The sequence below is a fragment of the Salmo trutta genome, chromosome 7 (genome assembly GCF_901001165.1).
Source record: "Salmo trutta chromosome 7, fSalTru1.1, whole genome shotgun sequence".
NCBI classification, from domain to species: domain Eukaryota; kingdom Metazoa; phylum Chordata; class Actinopteri; order Salmoniformes; family Salmonidae; genus Salmo; species Salmo trutta.
Genome location: NC_042963.1, coordinates 48,784,105 through 48,808,147, shown reverse-complemented (window position 1 = coordinate 48,808,147; position 24,043 = coordinate 48,784,105). Strand labels below are relative to the sequence as shown.

Sequence of the window (24,043 nt, the reverse complement as noted above, 5' to 3'; positions counted from 1 at the left end):
TTTGCAATGCCAGGGTTGTGGGTTTAATTCCCATGGGTGACCAGTACTGGGGAAAAATGTATGAAATGTATGCATTCACTACTGTAAGTCGCTCTGGATAAGAGCGTCTGCTAAATGACTAAAATGTAAATGTGTAACAGTAGAATAAGTTCATGAAAGACGTCTGTCTTTCATGCACCTCCGGATATCATCTGTCTAAAGGCAACAGTGTTTAGTACGTATGGTCTTTATATGTACTATCTTATGTCTACTACTACACTGCTCAAAAAATAAAGGGAACACTAAAATAACACATCCTAGATCTGAATGAATGAAACAATCTTATTAAATACTTTTTTCTTTACATAGTTGAATGTGCTGACAACAAAATCACACAAAAAGAATCAATGGAAATCCAATTTATCAACCCATGGAGGTCTGGATTTGGAGTCACACTCAAAATTAAAGTGGAAAACCACACTACAGGCTGATCCAACTTTGATGTAATGTCCTTAAAACAAGTCAAAATGAGGCTCAGTAGTGTGTATGACCTCCCTACAATGCCTGTGCTTGCTCCTGATGAGGTGGCGGCTGGTCTCCTGAGGGATCTCCTCCCAGACCTGGACTAAAGCATCCGCCAACTCCTGGACAGTCTGTGGTGCAACGTGGCGTTGGTGGATGGAGCGAGACATGATGTCCCAGATGTGCTCAATTGGATTCAGATCTGGGGAACGGGCGGGCCAGTCCATAGCATCAATGCCTTCCTCTTGCAGGAACTGCTGACACACTCCAGCCACATGAGGTCTAGCATTGTCTTGCATTAGGAGGAACCCAGGGCCAACCGCACCAGCATATGGTCTCACAAGGGGTCTGAGGATCTCATCTCGGTACCTAATGGCAGTCAGGCTACCTCTGGCGAGCACATGGAGGGCTGTGTGGCCCCCCAAAGAAATGACACCCCACACCATGACTGACCCACCGCCAAACCGGTCATGCTGGAGGATGTTGCAGGCAGCAGAACGTTCTCCACGGCATCTCAAGATGCTCTGTCACGTCTGTCACATGTGCTCAGTGTGAACCTGCTTTCATCTGTGAAGAGCACAGGGCGCCAGTGGCGAATTTGCCAATCTTGGTGTTCTCTGGCAAATGCCAAACGTCCTGCACGGTGTTGGCCTGTAAGCACAACCCCCACCTGTGGACGTCGGGCCCTCATACCACCCTCATGGAGTCTGTTTCTGACCGTTTGAGCAGACACATGCACATTTGTGGCCTGCTGGAGGTCATTTTGCAGGGCTCTGGCAGTGCTCCTCCTGCTCCTCCTTGCACAAAGGCGGAGGTAGCGGTCCTGCTGCTGGGCTGTTGCCCTCCTACGGCCTCCTCCACGTCTCCTGATGTACTGGCCTGTCTCCTGGTAGCGCCTCCATGCTCTGGACACTACGCTGACAGACACAGCAAACCTTCTTGCCACAGCTCGCATTGATGTGCCATCCTGGATGAGCTGCACTACCTGAGCCACTTGTGTGGGTTGTAGACTCCGTCTCATGCTACCACTAGAGTGAAAGCACGGCCAGCATTCAAAAGTGACCAAAACATCAGCCAGGAAGCATAGGAACTGAGAAGTGGTCTGTGGTCACCACCTGCAGAACCACTCCTTTATTGGGGGTGTCTTGCTAATTGCCTATAATTTCCACCTGTTGTCTATTCCATTTGCACAACAGCATGTGAAATTTATTGTCAATCAGTGTTGCTTCCTAAGTGGACAGTTTGATTTCACAGAAGTGTGATTGACTTGGAGTTACATTGTGTTGTTTAAGTGTTCCCTTTATTTTTTTGAGCAGTATATATTATCTATCCAATCTAGTGACCACACTTTTGACTCAGCCATTTCCATGTAATTAAAGGGGCCTCTTTTAGATACAGTGGGCTGACTGCACTCAAAACACACATATGTACACACACTCACACACATACAGAGAAAAAGTGCATCCTGAGATGATTATGTAACTCGATGACAGCAGCTCATTCCTACATCATCATCGTCTTGTGTGTCATTCTTCTGCTGACCCATACAGCTGCAACAACACATTTTCATATGTACATAATCTCCCACACACACACAGGGTCACCCCACTCACGGTTCACACATGGAGAACATGGCTAGGTAGGTGACTGAAATAGCGACGATAGGGAACAGGGATGTGTGTGTTTGTGTGTGTGAGAGAGAACGGTACATTACTTACATGAGAGGTTTCTCCATGCGGCTTCCCATGGAGCCCACCACCTCCCCCAGGGTACAGAACGCCTGGCCCAGGAAGTCCTACACAGTGAGTGAGTGAGTGAGTGAGTGAGTGAGTGAGTGAGTGAGAGAGAGAGAGAGAGAGAGAGAGAGAGAGAGAGAGAGAGAGAGAGAGAGAGAGAGAGAGAGAGAGAGAGAGAGAGAGAGAGAGAGAGAGAGAGAGAGAGAGAGAGAGAGAGAGAGAGAGAGAAATGCCTCAAAAGATGGATGGGGAAAAACTGTAATTTGCTGTACAGTATTTTCTGTAGGATGTTCAGCATGAATGTTATTGCACCAAAGCCAAGCAAGCAGACCAGGGCGGATATCTGGAAAAGTGACACTGATTATAGCTATGCTTTTCAATCTGTCGTTTCCTCCATCTAACCCCTAAACACTCAAGAGCCTGGCTTAGCCACTACCATGACAACAGCAGGATATTAATGTTTGGACCAATGTTTTTGTCAAGTTTCCCTGTTCATACATACTATATATGATGAATAATGACATCCATACATGATGAGGACCTTGAGATCAGACTACAAGGCATGATGAACATAATGATAAATTCAGGTAACACATACAGGTAGCATACAGGTAACATATAGGTAACACATACAGGTATTATAACATACAGGTAACATATAGGTAACACATACAGGTATTATAACATACAGGTAACATATAGGTAACACATACAGGTATTTTACCATATAGGTAACACATAGGTAACACATAGGTAACACATACAGGTATTGTAACATACAGGTAACATATAGGTAACATACAGGTATTGTAACATACAGGTAACACATAGGTAACACATAGGTAACACATACAGGTATTGTAACATATAGGTAACACATAGGTAACACATACAGGTATTGTAACATACAGGTAACATATAGGTAACATACAGGTATTTTAACATATAGGTAACACATAGGTAACACATACAGTTATTGTAACATACAGGTAACATATAGGTAACACATACAGGTATTGTAACATACAGGTAACACATAGGTAAAACATACAGGTATTGTAACATACAGGTAATACATAGGTAACACATAGGTAACACATACAGGTATTGTAACATATAGGTAACACATAGGTAACACATACAGGTATTGTAACATACAGGTAACATACATGTAACACATACAGGTATTGTAACATACAGGTAACACATAGGTAACACATACAGGTATTGTAACATACAGGTAACACATAGGTAACACATACAGGTAACATACATGTAACACATACAGGTATTGTAACATACAGGTAACACATAGGTAACACATACAGGTAACATATAGATAACACATACAGGTATTTTAACATACAGGTAACACATACAGGTAACATATAGATAACACATACAGGTATTTTTTAACATATAGGTAACACATAGATAACACATACAGGTAACATACAGGTAACATATAAAGTTGAAGTCAGAAGTTTACATACACCTTAGCCAAATACATTAAAACCTATTTTTTCAAAATTCCTGACAATTAATCCTCGTAAAAATTCCCCGTCTTAGGTCAGTTAGGATCACCACTTATTTTAAGAATGTGAAATGTCAGAATAATAGTACAGAAAATTATTTATTTCAGCTTTTATTTCTTTCATCACATTCCCAGTGGGTCAGAAGTTTACATGCACTCAATTAGTATTTGGTAGCATTGCCTTTAAATTGTTTAACTTGGGTCAAATGTTTCGGATAGCCTTCCACAAGCTTCCCACAATAAGTTGGGTGAATTTTGGCCCATTCCTCCTGACAGAGCTGGTGTAACTGAGTCAGGTTTGTAGGTCTCCTTGCTCGCACATGCTTTTTCAGTTCTGCCCACACATTTTCTATGGGATTGAGGTCAGGGCTTTGTGATGGCCACTCCAATACCTTGACTTTGTTGTCCAAGCCAGTTTGATACAACTTTGGAAGGATGATTGGGGTCATTGTCCATTTGGAAGACCCATTTGCGACCAAGCTATAATAACTTCCTGACTGATGTCTTGAGATGTTGCTTCAATATATCCACATCATTTTCCTACCTCATGATTCCATCTATTTTGTGAAGTGCACCAGTCCCTCCTGCAGCAAAACACCCCCACAACATGATGCTGCCACCCCTGTGATTCACGGTTGGGATGGTGTTCTTCGGCTGACAAGCCTCCCCCTTTTTCCTCCAAACATAACGATGGTGATTATGGCCAAACAGTTCTATTTTTGTTTCATCAGACCAGAGGACATTTCTCCAAAAAGTACGATCTTTGTCCCCATGTGCAGTTGCAAACCGTAGTCTGGCTTTTTTATGGCGGTTTTGGAGCAGTGGCTTCTTCCTTGCTGAGCGGCCTTTTAGGTTATGTCGATATAGGACTCGTTTTACTGTGGATATAGATACTTCTGTACCTGTTTCCTCCAGCATCTTCACAAGGTCCTTTTCTGTTGTTCTGGGATTGATTTGCACTTTTTGCACTAAAGAACGTTCATCTCTAGGAGACAGAACGCGTCTCCTTCCTGAGCGGTATGACAGCCGCGTGGTCCCATGGTGTTTATACTTGCGTACTATTGTTTGTACAGATGAAGGTAACATATACACGTAACATATAGGCAACATACATGTAACACATACAGGTATTGCAACATACAGGTAACACATAGAGGTAACATATAGGTAACACATACAAGTAACATATAGGTAACATACAGGTAACACATACAAGTAACATATAGGTGACATACATGTAACACAACGTACAGATAACACATAGGTAACACGTACAGGTAACATATAAGTAACACACAGGTAACACATACAGGTAAGATACAGGTAACACATACAGGTAACATACATGGAGAATCAACCCTAAAACTTGGTCCTGTAAGCGCCTCAACCATGCCCTAACCAACTGGGCCATGGTGCCTACATGTGACTCTACATGGCTTTGACCATTTGACACTAATACACAGCGCATTGGACTTTCTGGCACTCTCTGCCAATTATGCCATGGTTGCTTGGCAACACAAGTAGAGAGGGTAGTAGTGTTTTGTGTGCATGGTGTTGTTTGCACAGGGCCTTTGGGTTGGGGCCATGAAATGAAACTAGCTGTGTTTATGAGAGTGAGGACTGTTTATGAGAGTGAGGACTTGTAACATGCAGTGCTACTGGGCCTGGCTGGCTCTGCTTTGTGTAGAATAAATGCACTTGACAGATGAGCTGTGTTTGGTCCAGCGGGCAGAAAGCTGCTCCTAGGATCTATTCTGCCGGTCGGTGATGATCGCTCCTCCCCTCCCCGTCCCACCGTGCAGTCAGGGCCTCTTGCTAAAAATGACAAAAACTATCTTCTTCTTCGGAGAGAGCTAGAGAGAGAGCTAGAGAGAGAGAGAGAGAGAGCTAGAGAGCGAGAGAGAGAGAGAGAGAGTGTAGAAAAAAGCCATTCCTCCTTCAGTGCAGATTTTAGAATTCCTGGGGGTCTGTGGTGTCACTAATATGATATGCAGGATGGGCTAGCGGTGGGGTAAGCTTTCCTCTAGAGGCAGAGAGGGGCAGGTTTGTACTGAAGACAACAGACCAGCAAACCTCTGGAGAATAGGCCAAGTCTCTGCTAGGCTACCAAAGCCCTAAAAACCATCAGATGACAAAATGGTTCAACCAATAGGAAATCTGATCTGAAATGCATGGTCAGGGAGTTACATGACGTATTAGAAAACAACATAAAGACTAGTTAATTGTGCATTACTGTTCTCTATCCGTGAAACGTGGTCAGCGTTCCCCAGTCCAATCAGCTCGAGGTATGGAAACAATATGGCCAGAGAAAAACATCTGCTGTGATGGGTCTCCCTACCGTCCCCGTCTTCGCATCGGTGGATGCTGCCAAGAGAGATATTGTACTTTTACGCGTTTTCAGTTCGCATTTATTTTTAGCGCCGTGGGTGGGCGGGCAGGCAGCTATTATGGAGAGAACGTGGAAACGTGGATAGACAATGGAAGCCAAGCTAACGCTGCGTGCCATATCTTCAATCCCCCACATCTGCAGTGGCGACAGGGCGCATCCAAGCGTCCTCAGTCATCATACTGAGAGTGACTCTGTGTGCTCAGTGCTTTCAGTGTTAGCCTGGGGGCTTCCTGGGGAGCTGGGGCTACTCTGCTGGATGTGTGGACGGATGGAGAGAGGAGCTCTTGATAAAGTCACAGCCACCATAGAACTACAGTGGTAGCCTAGCCAGAGACTAGCAGTTTGGTCATCACCTGGCATCGTGTCTGTGATATGGTTTGGGACTGGAAGGAGTTCTAGAGACTATCTGTATTTGTCCTATGAGAGCATTACTGAACAGACAGAGTGGTTATACAGGAGAGGAAAAAGGCAACTCACATGTTTAGACAGGTTGTCGCTTTTCGAGTCGAGGTCATACCTGGAGAGAAACAGGAAACGACACATAATAAAAAAATCTAATTAAAAAAACTAGTAAAGAATATATATATTTTTTTTATTAGAATGACCTTTCGTGAAATAACACTCACACTTGACTTTTTCCCCCCATTACTAGCTCTGACTTTGCTGACAGCTACTTTATTGAGGAAAAATGTTCTTACAACACTCTTAGAGAAAAAAAGGTGGTAAGTTGAACCATGTAGGGTTCTTCGGTTTGTACCCTTCATAGAGAGTTTTAGGTAGAATCCTTTTTGGTGGTAGGTAGAACCCTATGTGGAGGGTTCTACCTACAACTCTTTATGTAGGGATCTTCATAGAACCCCCTGTGAATGGTTCTATCTAGAACTCTCTATGAAGGGTTATTCTTAAAACCCTCTATGAAGGATTATACCAAGAACCCTTTCATCCTCTAAAGGTTCTTCCTAGAACCCTCTATGAACGGTTCTACCAGCCTTTCAAAATCAATTATTTATGACAATTACAATAACTTGCGAAAGTATTTACCCCCTTTGGCATTTTTCCTATTTTGTTGCCTTATAACCTGGAATTAAAATAGATTTTTGGGGGGTTTGTATTTATTTGATTTACACAACATGCCTACCACTTTGATGATGCAAAATATTTTTTATTGTGAAACAAACAAGAAATAAGACAAAAAAACTGAAAACTTGAGTGTGCGTAACTATTCATCCCCCCAAGTCAATACTTTGTAGAGCCACCTTTTGCAGCAATTACAGCTGCAAGTCTCTTGGGGTATGTCTCTATAAACTAGGCACATCTAGCCACTGGGATTGTTGCCCATTCTTCAAGGAAAAACTGCTCCAGCTCCTTCAAGTTGGATGGGTTCCGCTGGTGTACAGCAATCTTTAAGTCATACCACAGATTCTCAATTGGATTGAGGTCTGGGCTTTGACGAGGCCATTCTAAGACATTTAAATGTTTCCCCTTAAACCACTCGAGTGTTGCTTTAGCAGTATGCTTAGGGTCATTGACCTGCTGGAAGGTGAACCTCCATCCCAGTCTCAAATCTCTTGATGACTGAAACAGGTTTCCCTCAAGAATTTCCCTGTATTTAGCGGCATCCATCATTTCTTCAATTCTGACCAGTTTCTCAGTCCCTGCCGATGAAAAACATTCCCACAGCATGATGCTGCCACCCCCATGCTTCACTGTGGGGATGGTGTTCTCGTTTTCTGGCCACTCTTCCATAAAGCCCAGCTCTGTGGAATGTACGGCTTAAAGTGGTCCTATGGACAGATAGTCCAATCTCCGCTGTGGAGCTTTGCAGCTCCTTCAGGGTTATCTTTGGTCTCTTTGATGCCTCTCTGATTAATGCCCTCCTTGCCTGGTCTGTGAATTTTGGTGGGCGGCCCTCCCTTGGCAGGTTTGTTGTGGTGCCATATTCTTTCCATTTATTTAATAATGGATTAATTGGTGCTCCGTGGCATGTTCAAAGTTTCAGATTTTTTTTTATAACCCAACCCTGATCTGTACTTCTCCACAACTTTGTCCCTGACCTGTTTGGAGAGCTCCTTGGTCTTCATGGTGTTGCTTGCTTGGTGGTGCCCCTTAGTGGTGTTGCAGACTCTGGGGCCTTTTAGAACAGGTGTATATATACTGAGAACATGTGACAAATCATGTGATACTTAGATTACACACAGGTGGACTTTATTTAACAAATTATGTGACTCATGAAGGTAATTGGTTGCACCAGATCTTATTTAGGGGCTTCATAGCAAAAAGAATAAATGTGCACACATCACTTTCTTTTTTTTCTTTTAAATTATTGTACATTTTTTTAAACAATACAAAAAAATAATTTCACTTCACCAATTTGGACTACTTTGTGTATGTCCATTACATGAAATCCAAATAAAAATGTGGAACTGCACATATATCATAAGGCCTTTCTTTGAGGCCATCTTATACCCTAACACAGTGATGTTAGGAAACTCCTGGTTTACGGGCCACATCAGGCCTGCAAGTCACACTTGAGGCAGGTAGACTGGCGGTTAGGAGCGTTGGGCCTGTAACCGAAAGGTTGCTGGATCGAATCCCCAAGCTGACAAGGTAAAACTCTGTCGTTCTGCCCATTGAGCAAGGCAGTTAACTCACTGTTCCCTGGGTGCCGTGGATGTCGATTAAGGCAGCTCTCTGCTCCTCTCTTATTCAGAGGGGTTGGGTTAAATGTGGAAGATGCATTCAGTTGTACAACTGACTAGGTAACCCCTTTCCCTTCACTATTCTGGCTTGCCAAGTGATGTTTAATTCTTATTGGAATCCAGCCAGAGTTAGGATATCCATCAAGTGAAATGTTTTATCACCCTCAATCTGCATTCAGAATGACTGCCAGGGTAGGGAAGACTACCTCAATCATCTAAACTGGAACAACCATCTCAGTAACGGATGCAATAAGTCCAACTACTAACAGATTGGATTAGTTTAGAAAATTGTATGCTATATTTCTTTGTGTAGCATAAAATGTATCTATCAATCAATCAATCAATCAATGTACATGCAAAAACACAGATATTAGAACAAACAATTCTTAAAATCACCCTGCAATAGAGCATGCTGGGAATCATGAAATGTAGTTCTATGCGGAACCCTTCTTGTCTTCCAAAGAATCCTTTGTGCCTTCCAAAGAATCGTCAAAGAACCCTTACTTCCAAAAATGGTTCTTATGATGTTAAAGATTCTAGGTTGAACCATTCAATACCTCCGCAAATAACCCTTTTTGAACCCTTTTTTCTAAGAGTGTATGACTGTGATATGTGTTTGTCCCACCCAGCTATCTGAACTAAATGTAAGTGGCTCTGGATGAGAGTGTCTGCTAAATGACTAAAATGTAAATGTAACCACTGATTGTGGAAAATCAGAGTACCATTTTACAAAAAGGCCTGGCCGTCAGCGTCAATGGTTATAAACAATCAGACAAAAGAACGTAGCTTCTTCATAAAACTATAAAAACAACTTGTATACTGAAATGTATCCACCAGCTTTTCAAAAAGAAACCTGTTTTATTTGAATACAGTATATCCCGCTCCTTAATCAATTGCTCAGGTGTTTTCACTTTGCGTGTGTGTATGCGTGCCTGTTTCTGTGCATGAGTGCACGCATGTGTGTGCATGTGTGTGTGTGTGTGTGTGCCTGTACGTGCGCCTCTGCACGTGTGTGCATGTGTGATGGTGTGTATAATTGTCTCTACAGACAAGGTGCCATGTCACAGCTGAGAGAGATGATACAGTACCATGTTGGTACAAATGTAATTCCATAAGACTAGGGAACATTGTTACGCCACCGGGCCCGCAGACGGCAGAATGCACAGGTGCACCTTATGTACTATTCGTCTTTGCCTCGGTCACTCACAAATCTTCATAAATGATTCATATAATGACAAGGGAAAAAGTACACATATATATTTGTCAGAGAGGATGCCCTCGGGCAGCTTCTGCGTGTAGGGGTGTGCATGTATATGTGTGTGTCTGCATGTGTGAGTGTGTGTGTGTGTGTATACGTGTGTGTGTGCGTGTGTGTGTGCGTGCGTGCGTGCGTGTCGGGAGTGTGTGTGTGTGTGTGTGTGTGTGTGTGTGTGTGTGTGTGTGTGTGTGTGTGTGTGCGTGCGTGTCGGGAGTGTGTGAGAGCGCCTCGGCAACCACTCTTTGCTGAGAGCCATTAGAGGGCCATCACTGTAGATTGTCATACAGCCTGATGCTCAGCCACTGACAACAGAGTCCGCTAAGCTACCAACACACCCTCCATCATCCTCACTAACTCCCCCTCCTAACCCAAACACACACACACCCTCGCGCTCTGTCTCTCAAACTTAACACACACTTACTCATACTCTCTTCAACTAAACACTAAGGCAGGCACTTAGCTGTATTGCGGCAAGGAAACAAAACATGAAGCAGGCTACATTTCCTGTGGAAAACAGTCCAAATGTTGGAGACAAGCAGCTTTATGTTGTCACCCACATGTTTCTTTTCCAAGCTATAGCATACACTATGTTACATAAAGGACCAATGATGTCAATTTAAACCATATGATGTGCTCTGAGATAAGACCACAATTTAAACCATATGATGTGCTCTGAGATAAGACCACAATTTAAACCATATGATGTGCTCTGAGATAAGACCACAATTTAAACCATATGATGTGCTCTGAGATAAGACCACAATTTAAACCATATGATGTGCTCTGAGATAAGACCACAATTTAAACCATATGATGTGCTCTGAGATAAGACCACAATTTAAACCATATGATGTGCTCTGAGATAAGACCACAATTTAAACCATATGATGTGCTCTGAGATAAGACCACAATTTAAACCATATGATGTGCTCTGAGATAAGACCACAATTTAAACCATATGATGTGCTCTGAGATAAGACCACAATTGAATTGACATGCATTTATGAATTCCAAAAAATGATGAACGTCATGAGTATTTCAATATCGACCTTTTTAACTTTTTTCCCATGACCGTATTATGTTACAAAACATCTTATTAACAAGGGGAATTCATAAAGTTATGTTATTGACATTCGTATGAATTTTTATTTATTTAAAAGGTGAACACTATTCTCTCACTTTATAAATATTTTATTCGTAACAACTTGTGCTTACAGACTCACACACAGCACCACTCTCTCTCAACCACACATGTTCATGTACACACACTAACTCACCTCACTAACTCTCACTAACTCACCCTCTCTAAACAAAACAGACACACACACGTGCATACTCACAGGTCAAAGCGGAGATTCTGCCTCTCCTCAAAGAAGTAGTCCAGGAGGAATTTACGGACAAAGTCTGGATTCAGTGTGTTGTCTATCACCTCTGTCCGACTAAACTAGAATGAAAGAGAGAAGGAGAAACAGCCACTGGTTTGTATTGATTTAAAATGAATGAGGCAATACTCACAGAGCCTTGGACCCTCTCCCCCCTCACCTCAACTCACCTCTCCCCCCTGACCTCAACTCACCTCTCCCCCCTCACCTCAACTCACCTCTCCCCCCTCACCTCAACTCACCTCTCCCCTCCCCCCTCACCTCACCTCAACTCATCTCTCCCCCCTCACCTCAACTCACCTCCCCCCCTCACCTCAACTCACCTCTCCCCCCTCACCTCAACTCACCTCTCCCCCCTCACCTCAACTCACCTCTCCCCTCCCCCCTCACCTCACCTCAACTCATCTCTCCCCCCTCACCTCAACTCACCTCTCCCCCTCACCTCAACTCACCTCTCCCCCCTCACCTCAACTCACCTCTCCCCTCCCCCCTCACCTCACCTCAACTCATCTCTCCCCCCTCACCTCAACTCACCTCTCCCCCTCACCTCAACTCACCTCTCCCCCCTCACCTCAACTCACCTCTCCCCCTCACCTCAACTCACCTCTCCCCCCTCACCTCAACTCACCTCTCCCCCTCACCTCAACTCACCTCTCCCCATCACCTCAACTCACCTCTCCCCCCTCACCTCAACTCACCTCTCCCCCTCACCTCAACTCATCTCTCCCCCCTCACCTCAACTCACCTCTCCCCCTCACCTCAACTCATCTCTCCCCCCTCACCTCAACTCACCTCTCCCCCTCACCTCAACTCACCTCTCCCCCCTCACCTCAACTCACCTCTCCCCCTCACCTCAACTCACCTCTCCCCCCTCACCTCAACTCACCTCTCCCCCCTCATCTCAACTCACCTCTCCCCTCCCCCCTCACCTCACCTCAACTCATCTCTCCCCCCTCACCTCAACTCACCTCTCCCCCCTCACCTCAACTCACCTCTCCCCCCTCACCTCAACTCACCTCTCCCCCTCACCTCAACTCACCTCTCCCCCCTCATCTCAACTCACCTCTCCCCCTCACCTCAACTCACCTCTCCCCCCTCACCTCAACTCACCTCTCCCCCTCACCTCAACTCACCTCTCCCCCTCACCTCAACTCACCTCTCCCCCCTCACCTCAACTCACCTCTCCCCCTCACCTCAACTCACCTCTCTCCATTCCCTGTTGGAGATTCCTTGAGTGTACAGCACACAAACTGTCAAGAGGAGAGGAAGAAAACAAAAGGAAAAGCCTGTGTAAAACAGCAGTTAAAACACAGAGGAAACAGCAGTTAAAACACAGAGGAAACAGCAGTTAAAACACAGAGGAAACAGCAGTTAAAACACAGAGGAAACTGGAGTTAAAACACAGAGGAAACAGCAGTTAAAACAGCAGTAAAAACACAGAGGAAACAGCAGTTAAAACACAGAGGAAACAGCAGTTAAAACACAGAGGAAACTGGAGTTAAAACACAGAGGAAACAGCAGTTAAAACAGCAGTAAAAACACAGAGGAAACAGCAGTTAAAACACAGAGGAAACTGGAGTTAAAACACAGAGGAAACAGCAGTTAAAACAGCAGTAAAAACACAGAGGAAACAGCAGTTAAAACACAGAGGAAACAGCAGTTAAAACACAGAGGAAACAGCAGTTAAAATACAGAGGAAACTGGAGTTAAAACACAGAGGAAACAGCAGTTAAAACAGCAGTAAAAACACAGAGGAAACAGCAGTTAAAACACAGAGGAAACTGGCATTAAAACACAGAGGAAACAGCAGTTAAAACAGCAGTAAAAACACAGAGGAAACAGCAGTTAAAACACATAGGAAACAGCAGTTAAAACACAGAGGAAACTGGAGTTAAAACACAGAGGAAACAGCAGTTAAAACAGCAGTAAAAACACAGAGGAAACAGCAGTTAAAACAAAGAGGAAACAGCAGTCAAAACAGCAGTTAAAACACAGAGGGAACAGCAGTTAAAACACAGAGGAAACTGGGGTTAAAACACAGAAGAAACTGGGGTTAAAACACAGAGGAAACAGCAGTTAAAACAGCAGTTAAAACACATAGGGAACAGCAGTTAAAACACAGAGGAAACAGCAGTTAAAACACAGAGTAAACAGCAGTTAAAACACAGAGGAAACAGCAGTTAAAACACAGAGGAAACAGCAGTTAAAACAGCAGTAAAAACACAGAGGAAACAGCATTTAAAACAACAGTAAAAAGACAGAGGAAACAGCAGTTAAAACAACAGTAAAAAGACAGAGGAAACACAGCATAAGAAAACCTGGAAGATAACATTCTATCTCCTAGGCTATGACATCATGAGAGGAAAGCTCTGTTCCTAATTAATGTAAATGTCAGTGTAACTCTGCCTCCCAGGCAGCAATGAAGATTTTTTCGAAGAGAAAGGACAAAAAAAGGAACAGAGTTGAAAGTGCTAAAATGCTAAGGCGTGTTTCTGCATCCTGGTCCTGGTGACCCAAGGGGTGCACATTTTGATATTTCCCGAGCACTAACAAAGTAGCAGACTCATAATCAAGCCTTTGATGAGAATCAGTTGTGTAAGTGCTAGTGTAAAAACTGAAATGTGCACGCCTTTGGGAAACACAATAATAAATATCTCTCTGGGAAGAAGAAGGGCTGGGGTGTATGTTTCATGATTAACGACTCATGGTGTGATTGTGATAACATACAGAAACTCAGGTCCTTTTGTTCACCCGACATAGAATACCTTACAATCAAATCCCGACTGTATTATCTCCCAAGATAATTCTCTTCGGTTATAGTCACAGCCGTGTATAACCCCCCTCAAGCAGATACCATGACGGCCCTCAAAGAACTTCACTGGACATTATACAAACTGGAAACCACATATCCTGAGGCCGCATGTATTGTAGCTGGGGATTTTAACAAAGCAAATTTGAGAAAAAGGATGCCGAAGTTCTATCAACATATTGACTGTAGTACTCGTTCTGCTAAAACACTCGACCACTGCTACTCCAACTTCCGAGATGCCTATAAGGCCCTCCCCCGCCCTCCTTTCCGCAAATCTGACCACGACTCCATTTTACTCATCCCTTCCTATAGGCAGAAACTCAAACAGGAAGTACCCGTGCTAAGGACTATTCAACGCTGGATTCTGACCAATCAGAATCCACACTTCAAGATTGTTCTGATCACAAAGACTAGGATATGTTCTGGGTAGCCTCCGATAATAACATTGACGATTATACTGATACTGTGACTGAGTTTATCAGGAAGTGTATAGGAGAAGTTGTACCCACTGTGACTATTAAAACCTACCCTAACCAGAAACCATGGATAGATGGCAGCATTCGCGCAAAACTGAAAGTGCAAACCACCGCATTTAACCATGGCAAGGTGACTGGGAATATGGCAGAATGTAAACAGTGTAGTTATTCCTTCCACAAGTGGGTACAACTTCTCCTATAATCGTTAGCACGGGTACTTCCTGTTTGAGTCAGTATAGAGACAAAGTGGAGTTGCAATTCAACGGCTCAGACACAAGACGTATGTTGCAGGGTCTACAGACAATCACGGACTACAAATGGAAAACCAGCCATGTCACGGACACCGACGTCTTGCTTTCGGACAAGTTAACACCTTCTTCGCCCACTTTGAGGGTAACACAGTGCCACCGACGCAGCCTGCTACCAAGGACTGTGGGCTCTCCTTCTCCGTGGCCAACGTGAGTAAGACATTTAAGCGTGTTTACCCTTGCAAGGCTGCCGTCCCAGACAGCAACCCTAGCCGCGTCCTCAGAGCATGCGCAGACCAGCTGGCTGGAGTGTTATTGGACATATTCAATCTCTCCCTATCCAAGTTTGCTGTCCCACATGCTTCTAGATGTCCACCATTATTCCTGTACCCAAGAAAGCAAAGGTAACTGAACTAAATGACTATCGCACTGTAGCACTCACTTCTGTCATCATGAAGTGCTTTGAGAGACTAGTCAAGGATCACATCACCTCTACCTTACCTGATACCCTAGACCCACTTCAATTTGCTTACCTCCCCAATTGATCCACAGACAATGCAATCGCCATCGCACTGCACACTACCCTATCCCATCTGGACAAAGAGGAAAACCTATGTCAGAATGCTGTTCATTGACTATAGCTCAGCATTCAACACCCGAGTACCTTCCAAGCTCATCATTAAGCTTGAGGCCCTGGGTCTGAATCCCACCGCGAACCTTTAGAAGAGCATGAAATTGACTGTTGGACCTATCATACGGTTGAGGACTTATACACCCAAATATATGGACCAAAATAAACAGCTATGAAGGTATTTTGTTTAAAAATACACACACATACACGCACAGATTTAGTGTCCCAAAACAATCTGTTTTAATACAGTCTAGCGCATACTACTGTAATCTGAGCCAATTCCTTCTACAGGGAGGGGTGTTCAAATCAAAATACACCTCATCAGAATCAGTGGGGTCAGAGCCCCCATTCCACCTGACTGACCATGATCACTACCCCTGAGAGGGCTTCAATGGCCTCTGTCCATAGAATCAACAAGAGTGATTCTACTCTGCCTGCCCTCGCTAGCTCTGTATGTCTGCTAGCAAAATGAGCTCTGGAGAAATGCCCATTCTCTAGTAGTTACCTCAGTGGCCAAGACATGCATGTTTTCATGGTTAAATAGGGTTCCAGCTGAATGTTGTGGTTATGATTTGTGTATGTAGTGTAATGTAGTGTAATATACTGTAATGTACTGTCATGTACTGTCATGTACTGTCATGTAACGTCATGTAATGCAGTTGAGTTCAGCTGTCTGAATGCGGATGAAATAGTCAAATCCACTAATTTGATGGGGTCTCCGAATACTTTTGGCCATGTAGTGTATGTCTTCCAATGGTGCGAATGCTGTCTACATCTGAAGATTATCCCTCTTCACTAAACGCTTGGAGGTAAGGACAACAGCAGTGGTGTAGCCTAGCAGATATCACATATTATTGTTATCTACATAGCGCATTGATGTGAATCCCACTGCTGCTCTCTCATTTAGCTATTTGTGCCTTACATAATGTGGTAGTTTAAGCTGCCTATCAATCATTGTTTTTGCATCCAGTGGACAGCCAGTGACAAAATGCGCTCTTGCAACAGCTGCATAGTGCGGAGCCCAGTCTATGGAATAAAGGTTTGAGGGAGTTCCTCCCTTCTAATCTCCTCCATGGTATTGTGCTCCATACTGTCAACAACAAGTTAAACTTAAGAAGAACACGAGAGAGGCTTTTATTGCTCAATCTAATTTCTGCTGATAAAAAAACTGGACATCACATGCTCAAACTTGCGCACTTTTGATATATTTAAACAGCTGCAAATCAGGGAGGTATCAAAGTTTCACCAACAAAAACTTAAACAATAGTCCTATAGCAAATGCAGTTTACAGCATACATTTTTCAAATTAAAAATAGCACTTTTCAGTAGTGCTCAAAGTATTTCATTCCATGAGAGCAGCATTTATTTTTCAACTGGAAGCAATGAGCCCAATCAGTCGTCCATGACAACAAAATCATCAACAGAGTAGGCTAATACAGTGAGCTCCAAAAGTATCAGGACATTGACCCCTTGACTTTTTCCACATTTTGATACGTTACAGCTTATATTAAAATGGATAAAAACAAAACAAATCCTCATCAATCTGCACACAATACCCCATAATGACAAAGCAAAAACAGGTTTTTATAAAATATACCATTTACATAAGTATTCAGACCCTTTACTCAGTACTTTGTTGAAGCACCTTTGGCAGCGATTACAGCCTCTAGAATGCTGCAGAGATGTTTGTCCTTCTGGAAGGTTCTCTCATCTCCACAGTAGAACTCTGGAGCTTTGTCAGTGATCATTGGGTTCTTGGTCACCTCCCTGACCAAGGCCCTTCTCCCCCGATTGCTCAGTTTGGCCAGGCGGCCAGATCTAGGAAGAGTCTTGGTGGTTCCAAACTTCTTACATTTAAGAATGATGGAGGCCACTATGTTCTTAGGGACTTTCAATGCTGCAGACATTTTTTGGTACCCTTGTCCAGATTTGTTTATCGACACAATCTTGTCTCGGAACTCTACAGACAATTCCTTCGACTCATGGCTTGGTTTTTGCTCTGACATGCACTGTCATCTGTAGGACCTTATATAGACAGGTGTGTGCCTTTCCAAATCATGTCCAATCAATTGAATTTACCACAAGTGGACTCCAATAATGTTGTAGAAACATCTCAAGGATGATCAATGGAAACAGGATACACCTGAGCTCAATGTTGAGTCTCATAGCAAAGGGTCTGAATACCTACCTTTTATTTTTAATACGTTTGAAAAAAAAAATTAAAACCTGTTTTGGCTTTGTCATTATGGGGTATTGTGTATAGATTGATGAGGAACATTTTTTATTTAATACATTTTACAATAAGTCTGTAACGTAACAAAATGTGGAAAAAGTAAAGGGGTCTGAATACTTTCCGAATGCACTGTAGATAAAACCACATACCTGCATCCAAAATAAAAGACTAAACATTTGTAGAGCACATATGTTCTGCCAATCATCGCCTCTTTCTACAACAGATGTACAATACAAAGGACTGGGATCAGTCAAGGAGCTAGCCATCGTTCGCACATACAATACCTTAGCGAGCTAGTAACCACATGTTGAATTCAGAATGTTAATATCATCCTAAAAAGTACAATTACATCTTGACAATATCATCCACTTATAAGTAAACTCTAAATATCCAACATTTTTCATGAACAAAACACTGTGTGTCATGGCTTTGTGATTAAAGGAATCTAACTTTTCTGAAGATGACAGAAAAAGCGTCCCTATCTCTCATAGTGCATCAGAATGGTTTGAACATGAGCAGACAGGGCAAAACGCAAGTACAAACTCCCCTACTCCCAGGATGCAGGCATGCATAATAACAAATCAGCATGCTATATTATATATGAACCTGGTGAAATTCACAAAGTATTTTATCAAATATTACACTACCGGGATTACGGGGTAATCCTGAATGAATTGTGAATAATGATGAGTGAGAAAGTTACAGAGGCATAAATGTCATACCCCCCCCAAAAAACAATTGCTAACCTCCCCTGATATTGTAATGATGAGAGGTTAGCATGTCTTGGGGGTATGATATAAAATGCTAACCTCCCCTGATATTGTAATGATGAGAGGTTAGCATGTCTTGGGGGTATGATATTGGTGGGTCTGTAACTTTGTCACTCAAGCCTACATAACCAACCCATAAAGTAAAATGCAACATCCATTTATGGCCAGCTATGTAAACTCTAACATAGATTTTTATGGTATTATAAACTGGGTGGTTCGAGCCCTGAATGCTGATTGGCTGACAGCCGTGGTATATCAGACTGTATACCATGGGTATGACAAAACATGCATTTTTATTGCTCTAATTACATTGGTAAGCAGTTTATAATAGCAATAAGGCACCTCAGGGGTTTGTGGTATATGGCCAATATACCACGGCTAAGGGCTGTATCCAGGCACTCCGCGTTGCGTGGTGCATAAGTGCATATATTGGCCATATACCACAACCCCTCGTGCCTTATTGCTTAAATAGATGTCGTTCAATTGGTAATATAAATTTTTGTCTTTTTTGTAAGCCCCTTAAGAGAAAGTAATCTAAAAGTAACTGAATGTAATTAGATTACGTTACTGAGTTTGGATAATCCAAAAGTTAGGTTACTCGTGACAATTTTGGACAAGTAACTAGTAATTGTAACAGATTACATTTAGTATGTAACCTACCCAACCCAGTGTGCATGTGTTTGTGTGTGTGTGTGTGTGTGTGTGTCTGTGTGTGTGTGTGTGTCTGTGTGTATCTGTGTGTGTGTGTGTGTGTGTGTGTGTGTGTGTGTGTGTGTGTGTGTGTGTGTGTGTGTGTGTGTGTGTGTGTGTGTGTGTGTGTGTGTGTGATTGTGTGTGTGCGTCTTGGGCCCCCTGGCTTGCAGTGCAGTGCTGAGGAGGTATAATGCTGTGTGACTGGGGTCAGTACCGTCAGCACATCAGAGACATGGACACAGCACAAGTACCTCCTTGGATAAACATGCTACAGCCTCCAGCCAGCCAGCCAGCCAGCCAGCCAGCCTCCAGCCAGCCAGCCAGCCAGCCACCCACCCAGCCTCCAGCTAACCAGCCTCCAGCCAGTCAGTCAGCCAGCCTCCAGCCAGCCAGCTACCCAGCCAGCTACCCAGCCAGCCTCCAGCCAGCCAGCCTGCCAGTCTCCAGCCAGTCAGTCAGCCACCCTCCAGCCAGCCAGCCAGCCAGCCAGCCTCCAGCCAGCCACCCACCCAGCCAGCCACCCACCCAGCCAGCCAGCAAGCCAGCAAGCCAGCCAGCCACCCACCCAGCCTCCAGCCAACCAGCCTCCAGCCAGTCAGCCAGCCTCTCGCAAGCCAACCAGCCAGCCAGCCAGCCAGCCAGTATGTCTCTCGGATTAGAGTCCTCCCTCCTTGCTAGTGCTGAGTCTGACCACATCTCCTTCAGAGGGCCAAATGTCCTCATTTTAAGGATGTACTTATCTACACACTACAGACCACAGACATCCCATTATCTCTATGACAGATATGGCTGGTTAAGGTCAGGCAAAAATCCAGAAACATGACTAAAATGTCATGATTTTGAAGATTTCTAGAATCAGCAGGGAATAAGCAGTAGAGGAATCCTCTAACCTATGGCTGGTGTACACGAGGACAGACTGTTTCTGCTCAGTCAAGTCGAGCCAGAGTTGAGATTACAGTGACAAATACGACATCTGACATATGCAAATGCACACTGATTCACAGGGGGAAGAGAGAGGGCCAGAGAGAACGAGAGAGTAAGTGTGTGTGTGTGTGTGTGTGTGTGTGTGTGTGTGTGTGTGTGTGTGTGTGTGTGTGTGTGTGTGTGTGTGTGTGTGTGTGTGTGTGTGTGTAAATGCGTGTATAAAAGACAATCTTACGTGGGTCTGATTTGGAGAATGTGTCTCTGTCCAGGAGATTTCTGTAAAACAAGAAAGCAAAGAAACAGTCATTATTGGTTGTGAAAGATGTTATCTGTATTAGGGGAAACAGCGCCACTGTTCACCCCAGCACCTTTGTTATTGTTTTGTTGTTGAAATGGAGGAGAAACGGAGAGGAGGAGCCTCCGGCAGGCTTGGTAAAAATACATTCACTATATATTCTGCTGTTCTATTGCACGTGCACTGATGTCAGATGGGAAAAAAACTGTGTTGGTTGTTTGCAGTAACTTCTTTGTTGTTGCTTTAAATTTGTTATTTTAAATATGTTATTAGGTAGTTATATAGTCATTATTATTTACCCTAACTACCATTTTACCAAGTGATTTCTCCATTCATCCAGTACAGCCTATAGCCATTTCGCGATTCGTTTTTGCACTGAAGAGACAAGTCCCATTTCCTACCAGATGCTCCAAGCCAGTGAGGTACCCCACCGTTAACAAGCAGGGGGCCAGATTACATATGCACACCACCACAACAACACCGCAACACTGCACCACCACCACCACAACACCACCACACCGCAACATCAACACCACAACACCACCACAACAACACCGCAACACCACCACAACACCGCAACACCACCACAACAACACCACCACAACACCGCAACACCACCACAACAACACCACACCGCAACATCAACACCACAACAACAACACCACACTGCAACATCAACACCACAACACCACCACACCACCACAACAACACCGCAATACCACCACACCACCACAACAACACCACACCGCAACATCAACACCACAACACCACCACACCGCAACATCAACACCACAACACCACCACAACAACACCGCAACACCACCACAACACCGCAACACCACCACAACAACACCACAACACCGCAACATCACCACAACACCGCAACACCACCACACCACCACAACAACACCGCAACAACACCACACCACCACAACAACACCATAATACCGCAACATCACCACAACACCACAACACCACCACAACAACACCACATCACCACAACAACACCGCACCACCGCAACACCACACCACCACAACCCAACAACACCACAACACCACAACAACACCACCACAACAACACCATGTTATGTGCAGCCCCGACACACAACATCAGATGCACAGTGGGAGAGGTGTACCTGCATGCCTCATTAGCAGTGTTTGTGTGTGATACGTTAGCAGCAGCAGAAGAGTGGGTCTGTTACTCTGTTTAGTTTCTAATAGCACTGTATGCCACACTGTGCTGCACCTGCCAGCCACCGGGCTGGCTGGCAGGTCAAACACAGAAAAGAGCCTAAGAAAACCCAAAACCGCTCACAACTTGAATTCCTGCCAGATAATACATTAAACTCCATCAACCTTTCATGCTCTGTTTTGTTGAAGCTCTGAGCTGTGAAACTCTGCCTTATTTAAGACACTAGAAGAAAAATAGTTGTCCATCAGGCAGGCATCTACAGACCACTAGATACGCAGAGAGACAGAGCGAGAGAGGGCGAGAAATAGGGAGAAATAGGGTTTGGTTTTCGCTATCATGCTAGCCGGGGGGCACCGCACAGCATTTGTTCTGTGACAAGGCAGCCAAGTGCAGCAAGTGTCTTTGGGCGTCGGTCGTTAGTGATGTATCTAGACCAGCCACCCATGTTGTGCTGATCCCAGCCTGCCCCAGATGGTATCACACTATGTCGGTCTGGCTGACCGCTGCATGCCTCTGTCAGAGCAGAGCTACACTAGCCCATTAGTTGGCTGAAATGACTGGAGAGCGGAGACGACTGGAGAGCGGAGACGACAGGAGAGCGGAGACGACAGGAGAGAGGAGACGACTGGAGAGCGGAGACGACAGGAGAGCGGAGACGACAGGAGAGAGGAGACGACAGGAGAGAGGAGACAACTGGAGAGCGGAGACGACAGGAGAGAGGAGACGACAGGAGAGCGGAGACGACTGGAGAGCGGAGACGACTGGAGAGCGGAGACAACAGGAGAGTGGAGACGACTCTGGGTCTGGGAGGAAGGGGTGTGATGGTAGAGGTGTGTGATGGGAGGGGTATGTGATGGGAGAGGTGTGTGATGGTAGAGGCGTGTGATGGGAGGTGTGTGTGATGGGAGAGGTGTGTGATGGGAGAGGTGTGTGATGGTAGAGGTGTGTGATGGGAGGTGTGAGTGGAGACGACAGGAGAGCGGAGACGACAGGAAAATGGAGACGACTGGAGACGACTGGAGAGTGGAGACGACTGGAGAGCGGAGACGACTGGAGAGGGGAGACGACTGGAGAGGGGAGACGACTGGAGAGCGGAGACGACTGGAGAGTGGAGACGACTGGAGACGACTGGATAGTGGAGACGACTGGAGAGTGGAGACGCCAGGAGAGTGGAGACGACTGGAGAGAGGAGATGACTGGAGAGCGGAGACGACAGGAGAGAGGAGACGACAGGAGAGAGGAGACGACAGGAGAGTGGAGACGACTGGAGAGTGGAGACGACTGGAGACGACTGGAGACGACTGGAGAGTGGAGACGACTGGAGAGTGGAGACGACAGGAGAGTGGAGACGACTGGAGAGAGGACACGACTGGAGAGCGGAGACGACAGGAGAGTGGAGAAGACTGGATACGACTGGAGAGTGGAGATGACTGGAGAGTGGAGACGACAGGAGAGCAGAGACGACAGCAGAGTGGAGACGACTGGAGACGACTGGAGAGTGGAGACGACTGGAGAGTGGAGACGACAGGAGAGTGGAGACGACAGGAGAGTGGAGACGACAGGAGAGTGGAGATGACTGGAGACGACTGGAGAGTGGAGACGACTGGAGAGTGGAGACGACTGGAGAGTGGAGATGACAGGAGAGCGGAGACGACAGGAGAGCGGAGACGACAGGAGAGTGGAGACGACAGGAGAGAGGAGACGACTGGAGAGTGGAGACGACAGGAGAGCGGAGACGACTGGAGAGTGGAGACGACAGGAGAGTGGAGACGACAGGAGAGAGGAGACGACTGGAGAGTGGAGACGACTGGAGAGTGGAGACGACTGGAGAGTGGAGATGACTGGAGAGTGGAGACGACTGGAGACGACTGGAGAGTGGAGACGACAGGAGAGTGGAGACGACTGGAGAGCGGAGACGACAGGAGAGTGGAGACGACAGGAGAGTGGAGACGACTGGAGACGACTGGAGAGTGGAGACGACTGGAGAGTGGAGACGACAGGAGAGTGGAGACGACAGGAGAGAGGAGACGACTGGAGAGTGGAGACGACTGGAGAGAGGAGACGACTGGAGAGTGGAGACGACAGGAGAGTGGAGACGACTGGAGAGAAGAGACGACTGGAGAGTGGAGACGACAGGAGAGAGGAGACGACTGGAGAGTGGAGACGACTGGAGAGAGGAGACGACTGGAGAGCGGAGACGACAGCAGAGTAGAGACGACAGGAGAGTGGAGACGACTGGAGAGTGGAGACGACTGGAGACGACTGGAGAGTGG

General features: G+C 45.1%; 1 protein-coding gene across 1 annotated transcript in view; it reads right to left on the bottom strand.

Moving 5' to 3' along the window:
• The window catches only part of LOC115197581 (copine-8-like), an 86,312-nt gene that overhangs the window by 39,259 nt on the left and 23,010 nt on the right, over positions 1 to 24,043 (bottom strand). Inside the window, exons 2-6 of the mRNA XM_029759239.1 lie at positions 20,519 to 20,559; positions 12,703 to 12,749; positions 11,458 to 11,561; positions 6,638 to 6,677; positions 2,220 to 2,296 (exon numbers count right to left, since the gene is read on the bottom strand). Of these exons, the coding sequence (XP_029615099.1) occupies positions 2,220 to 2,296; positions 6,638 to 6,677; positions 11,458 to 11,561; positions 12,703 to 12,749; positions 20,519 to 20,559 (309 nt within the window). The remainder of the gene's footprint in view (positions 1 to 2,219; positions 2,297 to 6,637; positions 6,678 to 11,457; positions 11,562 to 12,702; positions 12,750 to 20,518; positions 20,560 to 24,043) is intronic.